The sequence below is a fragment of the Grammomys surdaster genome, unplaced genomic scaffold (genome assembly GCF_004785775.1).
Source record: "Grammomys surdaster isolate TR1022 unplaced genomic scaffold, NIH_TR_1.0 188, whole genome shotgun sequence".
Taxonomy (NCBI): Eukaryota; Metazoa; Chordata; class Mammalia; order Rodentia; family Muridae; genus Grammomys; species Grammomys surdaster.
Genome location: NW_021604633.1, coordinates 9,011,089 through 9,033,243, shown reverse-complemented (window position 1 = coordinate 9,033,243; position 22,155 = coordinate 9,011,089). Strand labels below are relative to the sequence as shown.

At 38.2% G+C, this 22,155-nt stretch overlaps 1 protein-coding gene across 1 annotated transcript in view; it reads left to right on the top strand.

The window, feature by feature from the left end:
- The window catches only part of Hdac9 (histone deacetylase 9), an 818,562-nt gene that overhangs the window by 627,643 nt on the left and 168,764 nt on the right, over nt 1-22,155 (top strand). Inside the window, exon 18 of the mRNA XM_028768866.1 lies at nt 15,196-15,303. Coding sequence (XP_028624699.1) covers nt 15,196-15,303 — 108 coding nt within the window. The remainder of the gene's footprint in view (nt 1-15,195; nt 15,304-22,155) is intronic.

Below are 22,155 nucleotides of genomic sequence, written 5' to 3'. Positions count from 1 at the left end.
AGGACGTTATAAACTTTAAAAATGTTTCATTTTTCTTTATTTCTTTTTGTTGTTTGTTTGTTGATACGGAGTTTCTCTGCATAGCCCTAGCTGTCCTGAAACTCACTCTATAGATCAGGCTGGCCTCCAATTCAAATCTGCTGCCTCTGCCACCTGTGTGCTTATTAAAGATATGTATCACTATCACCTGGCTTGTATTTAATCTTCTAAGGAATGTTTTGTTCTATACCCTGACTTGTTTGCTCTTTTGATGCTTAGGTTTCTAAACTCATTTTGTATTCTAGATATTAATCCTCTGTCATATGCTTAACTAGTAAAATCTATTTCAAATTCTGCAAGCTGCCTCTTCTCTCAAGTGATGGTGTTCTTTGCTGTATAAAAAAACATTAGTTTGATGAAGTTCAATTTACTTTTGGTCTTACTGTCTTCACTATTGGGGTCCTGGGGTTCTGTCCAGAAAGTACTTTCCTGTGCCAAGGATTTCAAATGTAGATTCAGGGTATTCATTCTTTAATCCATTTGCAGTTGAGATTTGTACAGGGTTAAAGCTAAAGATCAAATTTCAGCCTTCTTTTTTTTAACTTTTAAATACATATTTATTTAGGATATATGTTGCATTATATTGAATGTATCTTTTTATATGTATATACAGTTATAAATATAACAGCAATTCTGTTTTTTTCTATATTATATTGCATTCTAGAGTTTTTTTATTGGATATTTTATTTATTTATATTTCTAATGCTATCCCGTTTCCTGGTTTCCCCTCCAGAAATCCCTTTTCCCATCCCCTCTCTGCCTGCTTCTATGCCTACCCACCCACCCACTCTTGCCTCCCCACCCTGGCATTCCCCTACACTGGGGCATCGAACTTTCACAGGACCAAGATGGCTCAGCCGTTAAAGGATAGGCTCACAACCAAAAATTTCAGTCTTCTAAATGATGCTATCCAGTTTGGCCAGCACCATTTGTTGAAGATACTATCTTTTCACATTTGAATATTGTGTTGGCCTCTTTATCAAAAAGTCGGTGGACTGTAGGGGTGTGGATTTATATATGGGTCATCAATTTTATTTCCTGGATAATTTTGTCTATTTTTATGTTGGTACCTTGCTGTTTCTATTACTATAGCACCAAAGTATAATCTGACATCTGGGATGGTGATACCCTCAGCTGTTTTGTTGTTGTTTCTGCTGCTGTTTTTGAAGATTGTTTAGCCATCTTGGATCTTTTGTATTCTCATATAAAATTTAAGGTTTTTTAAAAATATTCTGTAAATAATTGCATTGAAATTTTGATGGAGATTGCATTGAATCTAGATTCTGTTTGGCAACGTTACCATTTTCACAAAATTCATCTTACCAATCCATGAGTATGAGTTCTTTCCATCTCCTGGTGCCTCCTGCAGCTTCTTCCTTCCTTTCTCCCTCCCTCCCTCCCTCCCTCCCTCCCTCCCTCCCTCCCTCCCTCCCTCTCTCCCTCCCTCCCTTCTCCCCTCCTTCCTTCCTTCCTTCCTTCCTTCCTTCCTTCCTTCCTTCCTTCCTTCCTTCCTTCCTTTTTTGTGCCTTAAAAGTTTCCATCATACAAATATTTTACTTTCCTGGTTATAATTATTCAGAAATATTTTTGAGGCTCTTGTAAATGATATTATTTCCTTGACTTATTTCTAGGTGTGTTTGCTACTCGTATGTAAAAGACCACATATGTTTGTACAATAATTTTGTATAATGCTAGTTTGCTGAATGGGTTTGTCAGGTGTAGGAATTTTGTGGTACAGTCTTCAGGGTCCCTTACAAATACAATCATATCATCAGGAAATATGCCCCATGCATCAGGACTCTTACCATTCATGAGTGGATGTTGGATTTTCTAGATAGATAGATAGATAGATAGATAGATAGATAGATAGATAACTAGAAACTCATCAGTTTCCTTTTTTAAGTTATTGTTTTTGATTCTTTCATTTCTTCCGTGTCTATTCTAATTGCTCCCTTCCATCTCTAATTTTATGCATTTGAATCCTCTTTCATTCAAAGAGTTATCAATCTTGTTGATATTTTCAAATAACTAATTCTTTGTTTCATTGATTCTTTGTAGTATTTTTAATTTGTTTTATTAATTTCAGCCCCAATTTTAATTTTCCTCTTACTTACTTTTTGAGTTGTTGGTGTTTTTCCTTTTTCTAAGGCCTTCATGTGTATCATTGAGTTATTCATTTGAGATCTGTTACAAATTTTTATGTTGGCATATAGTACTGTACACTTACCTCTTAGGACTTCCTTCACTTTGTCCCATAGATTTGTGTTTTCATTTTATGTTCATATGTTGTGTTTTCATTTTAGTTCAATTCTATGAATTTTAAATTTTTCTTCTTGATTTGTTCCTTCACCTAGTTTTGTTTCAGTAGTGTGTTATTCAACTTTGATGAGTTTTTGTACTCTCTCATTTCTATTGTTATTGATACTATCTTTATTCTTTGGTGGTTAGATAGAATGCATGATATGATTTCAATTTTTCTATAGTGAGACTTGTTTTGTGTTCTAATATGTAATCTATTTAGGAGAAACTTCCCTGGGCTACTGACACGTATGCATATTCTTTAGTGTTTGAGTAGAATATTCTATGGATATCTGTTAAATGTATTCAATTTATGATGTCATTTAACTCCAGAGTTTCTCTATTTAGTTTTATTCCCAGGTGACATATCTAGTGGGGTATTGAAATCACCCACTCTCATTGTGTTTGTCTGTGGGTTTAAATAGAGCAGTATGTCTTTTATGAAATCGGGTGTTCTTTGTTTAATGTATATACATTTAGGGTTGAGATACCTTGTTGATGGACTTTTTCTTCAGTGTAAATTAAATATCCTTTCCTAACTCTTCTAATTATCTTCATCTGAAGTTTTGTCAACTATTAGAATAACTATGCCTAGTTGTTTCTTAGTTATAAGGTAAAATATGGTTACATACATACACACACACAACTATTGGATACTGACTTATTGATTCATGTAGTGATTTACTTAAAGCACTGCTTGTATTGCTTATTGCCAAACCTGATTTTACCTTGCTACCTAGAACAGAATAACCTGGAGAAACAGCTGAAATAAAATAGAATCTTGCCCTTAGCAACTTCACCATAAAAGTTTACACCTACCACCTGTAACATGTGCTTTTGAAAAGGAAATGGCCCCAAGCTACCCACCAACATATGCTTCTGGAAAATGTCACTCACTTGTTTGTTGGAATATAAAATCAGAATGCAAACTGGACTTGAGACCAAAGTTTCCCAGGCATTTATCTGTCTACCAGTGAGTAGATTTCTCTTCTGCTCTCATTGGTATCAGAATGCTAGCTATAGAGAGATATCTAAAGCATTTCCACTTGGTTGAAATATCCCTTTCCATTCTTTTAGAATAAATTGCTATGCCTATCATTGGTCATGTTTCATTAAGGTCGTAGACAGATGGATCCTGTTTTCCAATCCAGTTCATTAATCTATTTCTCTTTATTGAAGAGTCCAGATCATTAATACTAACATTTATTACTGAACAGTGTGCGTTTTCTGTTGTTTTATTGCTTTGTGGTATTCTATTATTTTGATTCTATTATTTTGATTCAATGTTCTGGAATTGTTTCATTCTTTCTTGTACCTTCTTAGGTATGCTCACCCTGTTTTTCAGACTTTAGTGTTCCAGGGTCCTCTGTATCTGTGATCATGCAGCAGCATGGTTCTGTGTTCATGTCTATGGCTCATATTACCACTAAAGACTGTGTGTAGTCCGTGGTCTGGGATGCCTTCCTGAGACTATGTTAATGTCCAAGGGCTTTTCAGAGCTGACCCCATCCCTCCCTGGATGCAACACCTGGAAGAGTAGGTCCCTGCACCTTGACTGGGCACTGCAATAGAGCAGGCTCTGGTGGAATGGGTGTAGATGAGCCAGGCTTGGGGGATGAGAGCAGGAGAGATGGCTGTAGCATTGGGTAAGCTAGGTAGAACAGTGCTGGAGAGTTCACCCTGATGGTGTGGGTACGGGAGAGCTGGAGGGCTTCCCAACTCAGCTACCACCCAGGCCCAGATTCAGGGCTTTGTGTGGGCCCACCCCAACATCTACATTATCCATGAACTGCTGGAGTGTGGAAGGGCAGGTCCTGCAGATTCAGGGCTACAGGATCTCCATGACACAAGGCAACAACAGAATATCCAAGAAGAGTTCTGGTAAAATTCAGTATTGAGAGTGTAGCAGAAGCCAGAGGCTTCAAACCACACCAATGACTCATTACAATAATTAATAATAATAATTAATAATAATAATTAGTAATTGCAAGTAAAGATGTGTGAACAGAAGGGCATACTGTGTGATACACTGTGACACACTACAGTTTCCACAACAAGATTTTTTTTTTATGCTTTGTTCTTTTGTTATTGTTGTGGTTGTTTTATTTTCTTTTGTGGAGGGGTTACAAGGCCAGAGGGCAAATACTAAGGGATGGGGAGATGTGGGGGATTGAGGTACATAATGTGATACTCATATAGAATCAATAAAAAGATTTTAAAAAGAGAATAAGAAAAGCCATCTGTTATTCCGATGGGTTTTCTGTTTCACAAGACCTGTTCTTTCTTTCACAGCTCTCAATGTCCTTTCTTGGTTCCATGAATTTAGCTTTTTGACTATTATGCAACTTCAGAAGTTTTATTTCTAGCCTTGTCTTTTGGTATTCTGTATGTTTACTGACCCTTGATTAAGTGTCTGTTTTATTAGATTGGGGATGCTTTTTCTGTTTTGTTGTTCTTCTTCTTACAAATAGTTTTTTACTTTAGTAAAAAACTTTTGCCTTCAACTTGATCCTCCATCTTCTCCTCCTCCTCCGCTTCCCCTTCTTCTTCTTCTATATTTACTGTCTATATAGTGTAACAGAGTTCCTGCATGTTCCTTTCTTGAGTTTGTGTATGTGTGTAGGGGGTGGGATTTGATTGATCCAATTTCTCCAGCTTATCTTTATAACCTTATCTCTTCTCCATTTTGTCTACTTTTAAGGCTTTTATCTGAATTTTATGGAATTCCTAAATTTTTCAGTTGAAGTATTATTCCGTTTTGACTTTTTTCAGTCTATCTCTATATAAATGCTACTTTCATACCTTGAATTGTTTTTATTATTTTGTTCCATTATTTACATGTTCACAGTTTTCATTTCAGCACGCATTTCTTAATATCTTTAAAGTCCTTAACCGTGTTTTTTATTGCTACTTTGCAGTGATTGGGTTTGTATGCCATTTAAGCAGGTTTTTCTCAGGAAACATTACTATAAGAGTATTTATTATTGGTCAAGATGTGTCATTTGTGTTGGTTATTCAGGTCTGGGATTGGGATTGTTCCTAGATATTCTGGAGCTATGTTATTGGTAGCATTTCTTGGCATGTAAGTCTTGTCTCTCCTTTGAGTCAATGTCTGGAGCTCTGTTAAATATCACCACAACTTTTCAGGAATTCTGGAGGTATTCAGCTTGGGTTCAGTCTTTGAACAATTCAGTGCTGGTGTTTTAATGGGATATCAGTAGTCTCACCTCAGCCGAGGCTAAGTGTGACTTTTAATCCGAGGGTCTAACCTTCTATAGAGTAAAAAGATTCTTGAAGAAAATCTTTAGGAGACTGGAGAAAGAGTTTAGACTTTTCCTCAGGGAATGAGTGCTGGGGAGATAGGGCATGTTCAGCCAAATTCCCTAACTGACAAGAAGAGACAGGAAGAGGGCTTGCAAGCCAGGTGCCATGCAGCTGGCCCTCAGACAGGTAGGGGGAGTGGGTGAAGTTACTGTTATGGATATGCTGCTGCTTCTTAAGAGAGGAGGTGACCAGTATCTAGATTCCCTGCTGAGGGATGGAGGGGAAAGGCTAAGGGCACTTGTCAGGAATAGATGGAATTGGTATTATGTGTTTGGCATCCCTACCTGAAGAGGGGAGGCTGAAAGGAGATCAGATGGGAGACATAAGAGACATAGCCCTCAGCTGATTACTGAATGGGAGGAGTTGCTGTCAGCATTGCATTTTGTGAATTAGGAGTGGGGCTAACTAAAACAGTGAGCATGCCATGATCATGGAATGAACTTAGTGTATAAGGCACATACTGTTGAATTGATCCCTTTTGCTAGGGCAAGAAGATAACCTTGAGTTTCTAGCTGCCACTTTGGAGGAGGCAGCTCCAGTGTTCATATGTCTCTGTGCCAGGGAAGGATTCCTCTAGCTCAGCAACACTGACAGTTTGGAACTGGTGATTTTTTAAAACTTTTTATTACATGTGTTTCATTATTTGTGTGTGCTGTGTGTGGGGGAAGTTGACAAATAGCCATGACCCACATGTGGATATCAGGGAACAATCTGTCATTGCAGTTGGTTCCCCCCCTTCAACCATGGGAAATCTGATGGTCAAATTCATATTACAGGTTTGTCAAAGTGCTATTAGCTACTAAGTTGTCATGACAGCTCTCTATTACTTTTCCTCCAATTAGAACTCTCTTTTTGAAATTGAAAATAGATTTTTTTCCGTACAGTATATTCTGATTATAGTTCCCCTCCCCTAATTCCTCCCAGATCCTCCCCACTTCCTCACTCACCCAAATTTATACTTTTGCTTTGTCTCTTTCTTTCGGAAACAATCAAGCAACAAACAAATGAATGATAATAAGGTAAAACAAACAGGGAGAAAATAAGAGCCAAATAGAAAGTACAAGAAACACATACAGGCGCAGAGACACATAGAATTGGTAACACAGAATCCCCCTCCCCCCCAAAAAAAACCCACAAAATCTGGAACTATAATATATATGAAAAAAAAAAACCCTGTAAGGTTAAAATAAAAAGTCAAGAAAAAAAAAGCCCAGACTAAATATTATGAGACATGAAACATGAAACCTTCAAAACTACTACTGGATTCATTTTGGTAGGCCATCTACTGTGGCACATGGGGCCTTCCTCAAGTATGGTTTGTATACCCAGTGAGACTCTTTGCAAGTCGATGTCAATTGAAGATAGCTTCTGGGTTAGGTTAGGGATTGGAGCTTTAGCGTATGCCTATTTCCCCTTTCATCTCTAGGAGCCCATCTGGTACATACGAATGCAGGCCCCGTGTAATCTGACAAGGTCTCTGTGAGGTCTTATGTACACCGGGCCTGTTGTGTAGAAAACTGTGATTCCTTAGTGCCCTCCATTCCATTTGGCTCTTACTCTCCTTCTACCTCCTCTTCCTTAGAGCTCCTTGAGCCCTGAGGGGAAAGATGAAGACATCCTTCTTAGGACTGTGTGATACAAGGTCTCCGCACATTGTCTGGTTGTGGTCTCTGTATAGGAGGAAGCTTCTCTGATGATGGCTGAAGAAGGCACTGATCTATGAGAATAGCAGAGTGTCCTTGGAAGTCGTTTCATTACTATAGTTTTTTAGCAGGACAGTGGTATTTGTTTTTCCCCTTGGTCTCTGGCCTATCTAGACTCAGGTTCCTGAACACCCAAGGGCCAAGTTTTGGGTTTGGTTTCCATCCATGGACTGAGCCTTAAGTCAAATCACACATTGGTTGGTTATTCCCACAAACTTTGGGCCACTAAAACTGCACTAGTGTATCTTTCAGGCAGGTCATGCCTGTAGATTTCAAGGTTTGTAGCTGGGTTGCTATTTACCTTTTTCCTTTGGTAGTGTGCAGAGTACCTTCCAGTACAACGAACACTAGTAGATAGAAAGGTGAAGGATCTAGGTAGGAATGAGCTTGACCTCTCTGTATTTGATGAATTATATAGGTATTTTCTTTAGAAATAAGGTGTTGACATGAGTTTGTAGAGAGGAATGGATAACCCTGGCAATAGCTAGGTTGTTTATGGGACCCCTTTTTGCCAACAGCTTGAGTAGATGTAACCCACTTCCTGGCATTGAATGTTTCATTTGGTGACAAGAGATATCTAGATGGGGCTTTGTCTCCCCTGATCATTGGTCGTTCCATTTATTTTTCTTTCATATACACATATACAAATAGAATTCTTTGAGACGATGCTTTTCCTAATTATTTCAAGAGCCTTGAGTAGTTCACAAACAGTTTGCTTTCAGAACTGTCCTGTGGCTGTTGGATAGTCCACATCCTCCTCACCTTCTCCCATCTGAGGCTAGTAGCAGCAATGCGCCTCAGACATAACAGTAAAAGTGTGCCTCAGGAGATCAACAAATGGCCTGGAGAAATAAAATCACCTTTGCTGAGAATCCAAGCTATATAATGATGACACAGATAGATAAATAAGTAAATAGATAAAATAAACAAACAACATAGGAAACACCAAAATATGCCAGGTTCAAATGGCCACTTGACAGTGTAAAGTTAAATTATTTTAAACAAAAAATACACGGATATTACAGAATGTATTTAGTTAGGGAATATTTTAGATTCTGCAAATATGATTAGAACCTGCTTTAATAAGTCATGTCTTATTTTTTGGATTTTAGTTTTGCATCCATATATAATGATCAATATAGTTAAGCTATCCAGTGTCTGAGTCCTCACTGCAGTTTCCATAACTAGCAGTGGACTCTCTTTTACGTACTTTGTTTACAAATCTACTTAATAATAGTACTTACATCAGTGATGGCTGAAAAACAAGCTAAAATAGGTAGAAGCTTTATATACTTAAAAGGCCATAATAAGTTCTCGATTCCTGCTAGCTGAAAGCCACCAGTGTGACTAGTGCCATCTCCACTTTCAAATGACAGGAACCAAAGAACTTCAGAGGAGGAGAGTGTAAAAATACTGCTCAAAATATAAGTAGTCCGTACTAGATTCCCATTCTGTATTTGCTTGATGCTGTTCTTCTTTGACTGAGGGAAAGAGCTTTTTCACCTCTCCAGGGTCCCTCCATAGGGAAGTTTACTGTGGCTCTGTAGCCTCTAATCATACATTTTCTTAACTGACTGGCAGAGAGTGGGACATGTTACTCATTCAGATATGGGTAGTACTAGGAAGTGTCTGGGTTTGCTTATATGTGTATGCATGTAAATATGTATGTATGTGTGTATGTATGTATGCATGTATGCATGCATGTATTTTTATTTCTTTTTTATATTTTTGAGGCTCACTTCTTCATTTTTATTATAAATATAATATATATTATATATTTATATTATATATGTGGATATTTTGCCTTTATATACACATGCCTGGTACTCTGCTACATGGAGTTTAGAAGAAGATATTAGAACCCCTGTGACTAGAGGTACAATCAGTTTTGAGCTGCCATGTGGGTGTCAGGAATTGAATCCAGGTCCTCTGGAAGAACAGCCAGTGCTCTTAACTGCTGACTTCTATCACCATCCCATTTTTGAGGCTCCGTTTTACTTGGCAGCCTTGAACTCACACCAGTCCTCCTGTCTTCTCTTCTCAAGGGCGTAGATTTAAGGTTAGGGCTACCATGCCTGGCTTGTGGCTGTTTCTTAAAGTAGTTGTTTAGTTCTTTACTGACGGGTACTGATAGACATAAACCATGCATACTGGGTTGAATGCACGACTTTCCATCCATCTCCTGCTCTTTGCCTTTTCCTTTATTGCCTTACCATTGCTAATGTGTGGGTGAGATTCTGTGTTCTTTTAGGTGCTATTAGCTTTGCAGCTCATAGAGAAGTAGAAAGGGTAGGCCTCTCCTTCTGTTCTGGGTTCACTTAAGGACTGATACCAGCATTTTCTACATCATCCTTTCTTTTTAAAAAGAGTAAGTATTTTGCCCATTATAATTTTTACTTTAAATATTTCAGTCACCATAACACAAAGGACATTCTTCTGACCTACTAAGCCATAGTTTTCCTTATAAACTCTCTCTCTGCCTCACAGTTGCATCTCCAGGACAGATATTGTGCCTCCCCAGCAGATAACTAAATCTTGTTCTTGGTTCAAGGTCAAAAAGCTCTCACCCAAAAGCAGAGTTCTACCCTTTTTCAGCAAAAGTCTTTGTGTTTTTTTTTTCCCATTGCTGTAATAAAATACCTTGCCAAAAGCAGTTTAAGGAAGGAAGAGTTTATTTTGGACCATACCTTGACATTACATCTGACCCAAGGAAGTATGTCAAAGGTGAAAATACACTGTTTACTAAAATGATGTACAAAAAAAGCTTGGTAAATACTTCAGAGGATCAGGGAGGATAGTTTCTGAGGATTGTTCTGTTAGCCACAATACACAATTACACCGCGCTGTTGTGTATATATAGAATAGCCTTTAGAGGCTTTGTTCAGAACCTAGGTAGATATATGTATATTCCCATGGTATCCAGACAAGTAATCTTCTGCCTTTGAGAATAAGATAGATGAGGATGTAGCCTGGTGTTAGAACAATTGCTGAGCATGTGCCTCAGTGTGCAATGATGCAAAAATAACACTGATAATAATAAGATCGCACAGCTAAAGCTAGTAATTGCGGTAAATACCTCCAAACCCTGCACTTAGGAGGCTGAAGCAGGTGAATCATGATTTCTAGGCCAGACTGACATGGGTAGCAAGACGATGCCACAAAATAGATAAACAAAACTGAAAAGGAAAACAATACAGAGCATTGTTTATACCCTCTTAACAGTGCCAAGTGGACACCTCTCCTCTCTTTCTTCCAGTTACACTGATCTTCCTGAGTCATAGTTATCCCTTCTACTTTTAACCCCTCCTTTCAGATCAAAATTCCATATTAAGACCCACTTATGATCCATTTAAGCCTATTGAAGCTCAGACTCTTGGATTTTTTTTTCTCTAGAGGTGACATGTGGATGCCTGAAGATGCCTGGTGACCTGAAGGGATCCCTGAATCCTTATACTGTTCTCTGACGCTCAGGTTTCCCCAGAAAACTGATTATGTCTGGTCTCGTGAATCTGAAGCTGAGGTTCCTGGTGACTGACATCTGATTTCTGATTTCTCTGCAATCTGAAGTTTGACAGGGCTCCCAGGCCTCGGCATCTTTACTTCTCCTCACATTTGGGCCTCCTGAGTCACCATCATGGACTCTATTTGGTGCAAGTTGTAATTAGTCAAACCGATAGACTCTTTCACAGCACTGCCTTAGCTGATCCTGGGCATTAGAGCTTCCATTCCCACTGAACAGGGAAAACACCTTAGAAATGCATCAGTGTGACCCTTGGTTGACCTCTGGCCTTACTCTATAGGCTGCTCATCAACTGGTACCCAAAGTTCATTAAAGGCATCACTACAATTGTCCAAGTGTGAATGCAGAGTCTTGTCTATGACCACTTTGTGAACTTACCTGGAGCATGTATTTGCCCATCTCACTTGTTTCTATGGTGCTCCCTACTTCGCACCTCCATTATACCCTTGGTCCTGCTTCTGTCTCATCTCTCAGGACCAAAGGGACAGCTTTTAAGTCTTTCTTGCTCCCATAATGTCCCATACACAGCCCAAGACATGAGCTAGATGTTAGAGAGTCGTAGAGGACAAGAGCCCATTCTTGAATATCATTTAGGGAAGCAAGGAACAGAACCTGTTACCATAGATAATATAGAACAAACAAATAGCATAAAATTTTAATGTATATGCTTATTGGTACCATAAGCATTGACACCAATGCTTTCCTGTATGTCTTTCTCTGTATATATTTTATCCATATTGATCCAAATCTCTCTTTTGACTTCCATACTTGTGACCCCTAATACATACATACAGTGCTCACATACACACATACCACACATACACATACACAAACACATATTCAGTAAGTGAGTTGATAGATGAATAAAGAAGTTCATAGGCATGGAAATAAAAGTAATCAAATATCTTTTTAAGATATAATGATTCTGTTTTTTAAGGATCTGCCTTGAATGTGTTAATGATCACATCAAGATCTTGCTAAATAGCTAATGTGCCCACCAGAGTGTCTCTCTGCTCTGCCTCAATCTCTTTCCTCTATTGCTGGACTTTTTATTACACCCTACGTTATCTTTCATTCACTGCAAACTCTGTCAGGGTGTCTCAACTTCCACAAGCTGGAGCACCAGACTGCACAATGCTAGGCTGTCTAGCTTCATCTTCTGTCATTGTTACATGGCATTTGCTTCAGATCCTCGTCCTGTACATGTGTCCATCTCAAATCCTCTTGCTCGTTTTGCATCCTGTAGTAGTTGAAATCACAGTGCCCATGTGGAGGTGACCCTCCTGGTGTTAACACTGATAAAGGACAATAGTGTTAGCAGTTTCTCCATTTAGTATGAGAAAGAGGGAGAATAAATTCTTTAGAACCTTGGTGTCTCAAACTTCTTCAAAATTCAGTTGAATCCAGAATGCATAATAATGATTAATAAGCATTTATAAAATAATTAACACTAAATGAAACCAAAGAAATAGGTTCGTCTTCCAATATAAGCAACCTTCTAAGCAGCGAATATCCCAGAAAGCTATTTGCAAACAAAAAACTAACTGTGGTAAATCTACTAGTGCTGTGTCAATTATCCGTCCTGTGATTTGTTGTTACACCTGAATCACTGAGGGAAAGAAACCTATCCACATACCTAGAAGTCACTGATCAGATGACATCTGTGAAACTTGCTCGTTTTTACCACTTAATTATAAACTATTCATAAAATATAGGTCCAAGGAGTTCTTACATAAAGGCCCCATATACTTAAGTATAAATAAATGAATGAGTAAGGAATCCTATAGATTCCCAAAAATGAATGTGTTTGGAGATAAGCAAAACTTTGGATAAAAGTAACAAATCTCAAGAATCCATTGATCATGCTTTGAGAGCAACAATCATATCTTTACTACAAAAATACCCCCAAATTATCACATTTTAGGTATAAGACAGATTTTAACTAGATAGAAATCAAGTTGTCATTACTACTGTTTTATGCACTAACACTAATGGTACAGATACATAGTATTTATCATCAATGCAAAATAATTCCAGGAAGCAAAATAGGCGTTAACAGGTAGGTGGTAACTATGGTAACCTAGGTCTTTTTAGTCTTGTGGCTAATCCAACATTGTTTTCAATTGAGAGAACAGCTAATATTTCTAATCACTGGAGTATTTAACTTTTTAGAAGGAAATGTTCAACTGCCTTAAGAATATAGAGAAATAAGGAATGTTTTAATATATTCCAAATTTAACTAATAAGGTACTTAGAATCTATGTGATGATTCAGTCACCATATTGGCCCTCTTAGATTTAGTGAGATGTCTTTGTTTAACTTCTCAATTCAAAAATCTCACTCATCTAGTCTGTATTATTACACAAGAAGATGTGTAATGATAGTGTAATGTTATATATATATATATATATATATATATATATATATATATATATATTAAACTATTTAAAACAAAGCCAATCCCAAGATTTATTTTTTTTCACCGTGCAGTGCCGAGACTCAGTGCTCATGAATCTCAAATACCTGCTTCTATAAGCTCAGTAAAAGATGCTGCTTTTCTTTAAGAGGGTCAGTGAGTGCTTTAATTCATCTTATAGGGTCTTGGTTTTTGAGCAGAAGTTGTTGCTGTAACTAAAAGGTTGACTCCAAGCTCAGCTGAATGCTTTTAAACAATGCAGGGCCCTTTGAAAGCATCCTACAACAGCTTTGTGTTCTTGTTTGTGTGAATGCATGCCAGGTGGTTACCAGGAACCAGACTCAGATCCTCTGGAAGGACAGTATATGCACTTAACCCAAGCTATCAGATGATGCTCAAGATATTTTCATGGATAAGAAAGCTGCAGAACAGACTAACTAGTGTAAGCCACATTTAATAAATAAGACCAGGGTGTCTCCCCTAACAGATTGGTTTTAAAAGTTTCTCTCTTCACAAACCATCCTGTTTAGATGACCTTGGCTTCTGTGTGCATATCTGTTGTCTGTGTGGTTATATAGGTCTCATGTGGGTTTTTTTGTTTTGTTTTTTAAATTCCTCATTGACAGCTTGGAAACAGAGCTGAGGCCAGTACCTCAAGCACCTATTGGATACCTGTGTGTTCAATACTCTTTGATAATAATATGATTGTGGTTTTGGTTGTATTGTTAATACTTTCCCATGACTTAAGTCAATAATGATTACAGAATAAAGGAATAGACGAATGACATTACTCAGGAAATCTATTAGTGCTTTGTAAATATGCCTCATTTTCATTTATTTCAATTTTTCATGTAACTAGCCCTTTGACTTATTCTCAATTTTATTAAGCAAAAGCTTGGTTTTATACAGGATATCTTCTCTTTGGCCCACTTACAAAGGCTTGATATTTATGTTAACAAACATTTAATCTCATTTCTTAAATATTTCTCGTGACTCACGCTCTCCGAGATCAGAGCTGCCTATCATTTGGTGCTGATTTTCAATGTTTTGAAATGCTTTATACATAAAATAAGCAACACATATTACAATTAAAACCACGATCACTGCACATTTAATATTCTCAATATGTATGTTCTTATTGCGTGCCTGGAAAAGAACCGATGACATTTCAAGAGTGCTAGGACATGCTTCCATGGAGGTACTTTACGACAGAAGCTGCTGTGCCCATTTACACTGAAACTAGGCTCTGAACATTCATCTCAACTAAGCTCTTCCATCCTGGAAGAACTAAGCCTCTCCATTGTGAACCAAGTTCCCCTAACGGTTCCCCCTAGCTAACACGTCTTAAGTGTGAGATCTACACAGCCCTTTCGTTCTTGGGGCTCAGCTGTGGTTACTACTTCCTACCCATGGCCAGCTACTGCTACCTGCCTAAAACTTGTCTTTGGCTCCCGATAAACCTGCAGTCAGAACAGTATTCTCTCCCTGCAGCACTTGCAAATCCGATTTTTATGTATAACTAAGTGCTCTTGGTTTTTGCTTTACCTACTGCCAGTGCCTGGTTTCTAGCAGGCCTGTACCTAAGCCAGATCTGGCCTATGTAATGCTATTTGTAATGAGAAATCTAAACAGGGAATGGCAGTGAGGCATGGCAGGAATGTGTTTCCATTGGAGAACTCAGTGCAGAGAAAAAGTATAAGCAAAGCCATGTCCAGAAGGCCTTTTCAGCTGGCCAGGACGGAAGACTAATGTTATTGTACACAGGCTGTTACCCTGCCAGCCCTTCCTCACAGATTTGCTTTTTCTTTCTTGTCCCCCTCCCCCACCCCCTTCTCACCCTTCTCTTCTCTTTTCCTTTTCTCTCCTTCTTTGGACCCTGCTGACTGTTTGCTCAGGTGGACAGTGACACCATTTGGAATGAGCTGCACTCGTCCGGTGCTGCACGCATGGCTGTTGGCTGTGTCATTGAGCTGGCTTCCAAAGTGGCCTCAGGAGAGCTGAAGGTGAGGTCTGGGTTGCATTAAGTGTGGGAAATCTAGAGAAGTTGCTGAAACAGAGATGTTGTTGTTTGGGAAATGGCTGGGGTGGGGTGGGGGACGCTTAATACAGGGAAGAAGACAGAGGGAGGAGGGCAAGGAGATGGCCATTGAGGTGTGAGCAGAACTCCTGTGTAAATAGTTGGTGACCTTCCTGCTTGAAGAGCCCTCCTTCTCTCCAGAATGTTCTGTATTCAGATCACAATGGTGTATTTGTAAGACCATAGAAATGGTGAGCAAAACTGTGATCCATGTTAAAAAAAATACCATGTTCTCAGTGTGTACATGTATGTGTGCGTGCATGCACGCATGCCTGTGTAAAATCTGCCATGCAATCCTTATGGTCTCTTTTGAAGTGACTTAAAAAGTCTGGTTACTGAGTAGTATGTATAAGCTCAGAATACCACCCAGAGAGAGGAGAGGGAGAAAGTCAAATACCAGACAACAACGGAAGGACTGAGAGGAAGAAGGAAATTGTTGATTAAGGGAGTAATGATCCAGAGTATGTTTTTCCATGAAAGAACTTCAAAAATGAGCTATGCTTTATTGTTCTTTTCCTTTATGGTCTCTTCTTTTCTACATCTTATGAAAAGAACAATGTCCAAACCCTCAACGTTTCCAGTCTAAACAATTTATAAAAACCAGAGACCTGACAGACATTGACATTTTATTTGCTATTTTAAAGTGCTATTTAAAGGTCCGCCATGTGTGTCTTGAATGTAGCTACCCCAATAAACTTTGTTGGTGCTAACATGGTTTTTTAACGCACTAGTTCACACACTTCATAATGTGATCTGGGACGGCGATTGATCTGGTATTTTTAGCAATTGTGAGGCTTGAGGGAAATCTATTATGACCAGCAGCACATGCACCTTGTGTTTTGTAAATCTAAAATAAAATCTAAATAGGATGATTTTTCTTTATGTTAAATGAATTTTTAATTCAATTTATGCCCGAATCTTGTGATTTAAAATGTATGGCAGCATTATAAACTGTGGTGTCATCTTTCCTGATGGTCAAAATTTATAGAAATGAGCTTTGGATGAGGTAGATTGTGGGGTTTTTGTTGTTTTTGAAGACATGTCTCTGTACATTTGACAAGATTTAGCCTCTGGGCCTTAACTGCTCATTTGGGGGATTAATGGGGCCATTAATGAATGTAGCAGTTAATTTTAGACTTTATCTTTGCAAAAGATAAATGAAAAGGTCAGAAAGATTCAGCTTTCTGGACAGGCTTTGCTGTCCCCTATAATGCCTTGGGGATAATTATTCTTATTTGAGTGATGTCATGTATTATGAGAGATTGACACGTTTAAAGAATATTTGAGGATCTTGTTTTCTAAAGGATTTAAGTGGCGAGCAATAGCCTGACTACATATTACCATTTGTAAATGTGCTGTTTCCATACCCACATTTGATATCAAGAGATTTTTTTATATTAGCATTCATATTTCCTAATTGCTTTCTGTTTGAAATTTTTTAATTGACAGTTTAGAAGCCTTCATGCTTTGAATTCATACAGTCAAGAAAACCTTGGCTGTCCTCAGCCCTGCTGGGCTGAATTCACAAATTTGGGAGTGAAGAAAATGAAACAAATTAATTCCATTTTTAGCAGGTAGTCATTTCAAATGGCCAGTTACAAACAAAGTGTCAACACGCTGTACTACGGACAGACTGACCACCAGCTGAACTAACATGGTTTTATTTATGTTAAGAGCAAGAATTCCTACAGATGCCTTTTCTCCCCCCCTTGTTAAATGGATAGTAGGCATGTTTTTAGAGAGGACAGAGGAAAAGGCTCCTTGGCCTAGGCTCCTCATCTCATTCCTGAACCTTTTGCAGAACATTTCATAGTGTCTCTGGGTTTTCTTTCCTGACCTGCTACCAAGTAGGTCTGAAGAGGTAGCAAGTTTTCCACAGCTGACACTGAGTTGTATGCAGATGAGAAAATCAGGCTTGAGTCTCAACTATGTATCTTCAGCATACAAAATAAGTACATATTCCAAAAATAAGTTCACCTTGCTTTGGTGAACATTACCGATTTTAGAGTTAATTTATTTTTCAGATTTCAAGAACAGAAGAAAGAAAGAAAATCCAAGATAGACAAGACCATAATAAGCACCCATTCCGTGTTGACAGGCATGAATAAACCCCTGATAATTGCTGATTTGGGGACAGGAAAATCACATTGGAAAAGTAGAAACCAAAAATGGCTTGTAGACACAGTGGAGAATTCAAGAAAACTAAGCTAAAGCCACATTTGTTAACCCCTAGTCAACCAGAAGTTCCCTGTACTGACCTGTCACAGGTGCCAGTGTCCAGCCTAGTAGGCCTGCAGGCTAAAGGCACTGTGTTCATGACCTGTAGGTTTACTGTATTCTGATCCCAGGAGGAAATGGGGAGGCTTATTTTTGCACACTGTCACGTAATACCATGGTAATTAATAACAAAGGGAAAAAAAAGAATTAAAAACCCACTATTTTTTTTTCAGTCATATTCTGTCTATACTCAATTCTCACATGTTTTACTCATTTTCCTAGAAAAATATATACTCTGATGAAATACTACTGGCATAGTATAATATTACTCCTTTTAAGATAGTACTAATTTATCTTGGAAAGTACAAAAATAATTAACAGCTTTCATCAAGATAAGTGATAAGCTGAGAGATGAGCTGGAGGGAGAACGTAGGGATTGTAAGAGATAGAACATTCTACCAGAACAGAAACAGAAAAGAAAACAACAAGGATAAAGTTACCTGGGCCAAACCTTGAAACTTCACTTGATCCTGACTGTCTTCCTCATTTCCGAGATGCTCTGTCCTTTTTGCCTGAGGAGACTAATAAACAGGAAGAATTGCAAGAACAAATCTAGCAAAGGTAAAGAGCTTCAAATGAACATTTAAATATAACACATGCAGCAAACTATAGCAGTAAGTTGGTATATTTTTAGCACAAAATGGAAATATTCAGCAGAGTGGAAAGAAAATTATGAGACACTTCAAGCTTTTTGGGTTTTTATCATGACACATCTTACCTCTCTCTCTGTCTCTCTGTCTCTGTCTCTGTCTCTGTCTCTCTCTCTCTCTCTCTCTCTCACACACACACATACACACACACACACACACACACACACACACACACACACTCACACACACAAATCTACAGGTCCCCAAATTAGTTTTCAGTAGCAAGGGACACACATTCTGAAAATGTTGGAATGTTGGGTGTACTGGAAGAATAAGTATCTTAAAATGAACTTATAGAATGTTGTAGAAAGTAAACATGGAATGAAAAATATTTCTATAAATTAATAGTTGCTAAGCTAACTAAATAAACACTCAGTAAGTACCTCTTAAGAGTTCCTGTAGGGGGTTATTTTGATGCTATTTTGAAACTGCTGTACATGCTTGAGTAGCCTGCACCACTTATTCAGAAATGACAGCAAATACCAAATTATGTGACTGTCTAACAGACACTCTCTCTCGTGCTTGAGTACATATGTTATATCACTGTGATAACATTCTTTGAGTAACTACTAAGGTCAGTTTGCTTGTGGTGTGCCCAAAACTTACTGAGTCCCCTTAAACTAAATACTCCTGGTAGGATACTACCTTAAAGACCCCAACCAATAATTTCAAATCCTACACACAGTTAATAAAGTCTAAATTTCAGAACCTTCTGTTTTCTTCCAACCACTGCAATAGGACCTTCCTGGAATAAAAGTAAGTGGCTTAAGTCCTCTTTTTTTATTGCTATAATTATTGGATACACATGAAAAACAAGATGAGGCTAGAGAGATGGTTCAGTGGTTAACAACCTCTCTTGCAGAGGATTTGGGTTTGGTTACCAGCCCCAATGTGGCAGCTCACAACCATCTGTAACACCAGTTCCAGGAAGGAGTTCTGACACCCTGTTTGGACATATGCAGAAATTGAAGATGCATACGATTCACATACAAATATACAGGTAAAACATTCACACACCTAAAGTAAAAATAATCCTTTTAAAAACAAACAAGTATATCTAAATTCAAGAGGCAATAAAATAACAAGCTCTCCATGATTCCTTCATTTGACTCAGGACATAGTATACTGATCAAGGTAGTATTTCTTCACAGCTAGATAGTTCCTATCTTTCTGAATGATGCATAGCCATCTACTGCATTGATTTAAAAATTACTCATTTACTTTTTTTGACAGTTTAAAACATTTTAGTCTTTATAAAAAATAAAATAATATTTGCATATTTTTGTCTCATTTTTTCTCCTTTAAAATCACGCTGTGTAGCTGTGTGCATATGGATATGTACCTGTGACCCACTTACTTTTAGAGTAAGAATACATTCCTTTGTACATTAAAATATTTAGTTCATTCTTCTGTGTGCTGCTTTTGTTATAGCCAACATTTGCTCTTTGAACAAGACTGCATGAACACTTGAACATGCTGCCGTTTTTAAACTATGCATTATAAGAATGTCCAGGTTAGCCACATAGTAAATTTTAGTAGGTAGCGCCAAGCAGAATTCCAAAGAAATTTTGCTAAAATAATGTTAGCAAAAAAAACAAGCCACTTTGAAGCCTGTAAGTTCTTGCCTCCACCATGGCAATAACAAAATTGGCAAAATTTATCAGGGTGAATATATTCAAAACTCTAGAGATTATCAAGAAGGCCTACATCAACTCAAGAAACCTTTATGAAAAGCACACTAGCTGAATCCTAGTGGGCACAGTGAGCTTTGTGGTCTCTTAAGTCACCCCACATTTATCTTGCCTTCCCAGTACTACTACAGCTCTAACACATAGCAATGCACATGCTCAGTAAAAACCAGGAATTTGGCAGGCTTTACAGGTGTAATGAGGATGGCGGTCCGTTAGAACTTAATTGCCAGGGAGATGTCTTTATTTGTGGTGTCTGGTGCTTGCATATAAGATTAAAAGGCTATCCTTGTTTAAAAACACGCAGGAATCAGTATTAAAGCCCTTTTTCTTCAAAAGCATTTATTGGAACACTAAGAGGCAATCCAGAAGCTTCATGTAAACAGCTGTATGGTAAATATCAGGCACCAGATTCCTGACACTCTAGCAGGCTACAAGAATGATAATCTGTGGCTATGTGTATACCCAGGGCTGTGTTCAAGCTCAGAAAAGACCTACTGAGGCCCTAAACTCTCGATTTGAGATGATTTTGAGATTCTGCTCAAACAGGAAGTGAAGACCAAGGTTAGGTGCCCAAACAGATACACTAACACACTAACATACACATGGTGACCATCACAAATGCTAAGGGATTAGCTGGCCACTAAGCTAACAAATCCAAAACCAGTACTGCATAAAGCATAGAAAATAGACCTTATAAAAGTAGTTCAGAAAACCACCAAACAGAACAGTTATCAACTAAAGTAACAAAACCCCCAGAGAGAGGGTGGGGCTTTAATATTCAGAGACATGATCATATCTATTTTAAAAGTTCACTTTTCTGTTTTTCCATTTGTTTATTCTTCCTTCTCTCATACAATACACCTCAAGTAGAGCCTCGTCTCCCTCCACTCATCCCACTGCCCTCTCCTTCACTCTCTCCCAGATTCACTGCTCCCCCCTCCCCTTTAGAAAAGAGCTGGCTGCAACATCTGTCACTCACTGATCACCAGCGCCAGGGTTGGCTAGTCCAGTGTTCCTATCTTCCCTCACCTCTCCATGTTCCTGTGTCCCATCTGGCTCCCTGTCCCTCATCCCCCACCACCCCTGTCCCCCCTGAAGCTGCATGACCTTTAGTAAATAGATGAGGACCATCTTTGGTCAAGAATATATACGTAGCTGCATTCCCCTGCTAGAACTTCCAAGCAAGGTCTCAAAAGTCTACCTTACAGCAACAACAACGCCAAGTAGTCAGGCAAAGAACACGAAATTATAAAGTAATAAAAGAGTCAGTAGTGAGTGTACCTAAGGTAACTCAGCTCTCAGACTTAATAGACGAACATACTTTAAATATGTTCTTTTAAAAAACAGAACAAAAGTCATTTTAAAAGATTGGTGAATTACATAATTTTCTGCAAAGAATATTAATAAAAAATAATACACTAAATAAAGCCTAAGACCAAGCAGGGATTATGAAGTTAAATACATATTAATGTAAACTTTAAAAAATGCTAAGAGGGCTTAATATAAATTATGAGGAGATAAACAGAGAACCTGAAGCATGAAGATACCAAAATTGGAAGTGTCTAGTCCCAAAAATGAAAATGAAGGTATGTAGAATTTCAAAAGATTAAATTAGATGTGATCAAGTCTACCAATCTACACAAGATAGGACTCCTAAGAACAGAAGAGAGAACAAATTCAGAAAGACTTTAGAATGATCGCCAAGAATTCCCCAAGTTTTATTTTTAAGAGTTAATCAACATACTTGAGAAACTTAGTGAACTGCAAGTAGTATAATCTAATAGAAATCTACACCTAGATATATCATAATTGAACCATTGACAGCCTAAGATAAACTTGAAAACTATAGGAGATAGTTAACTCATCCGTGGTCAAGAGCCTTGATTCATTCAATGGCTGACATCTCATGACAAGCTATGAAGACCAGAAGCAATGGTGACTTATTTAAAGTACAGTGAGGAAAAAAGTCACTAGCTAAGGTCTATCTTCACTAAAACAGTCTTTCAGAAAATGAAGGCACGTTGGTACCAGCCCGTCACACTGAGAATGAAAGAGGGAACCGTTCTGGATTCTGCATTCAGAGCCAGCAGGGCTAAATAAAACGATGTAGAGACAGACAGGCAGGGGGAGGAGGAATGGAGATGGGGTGGGGAGGGGGGA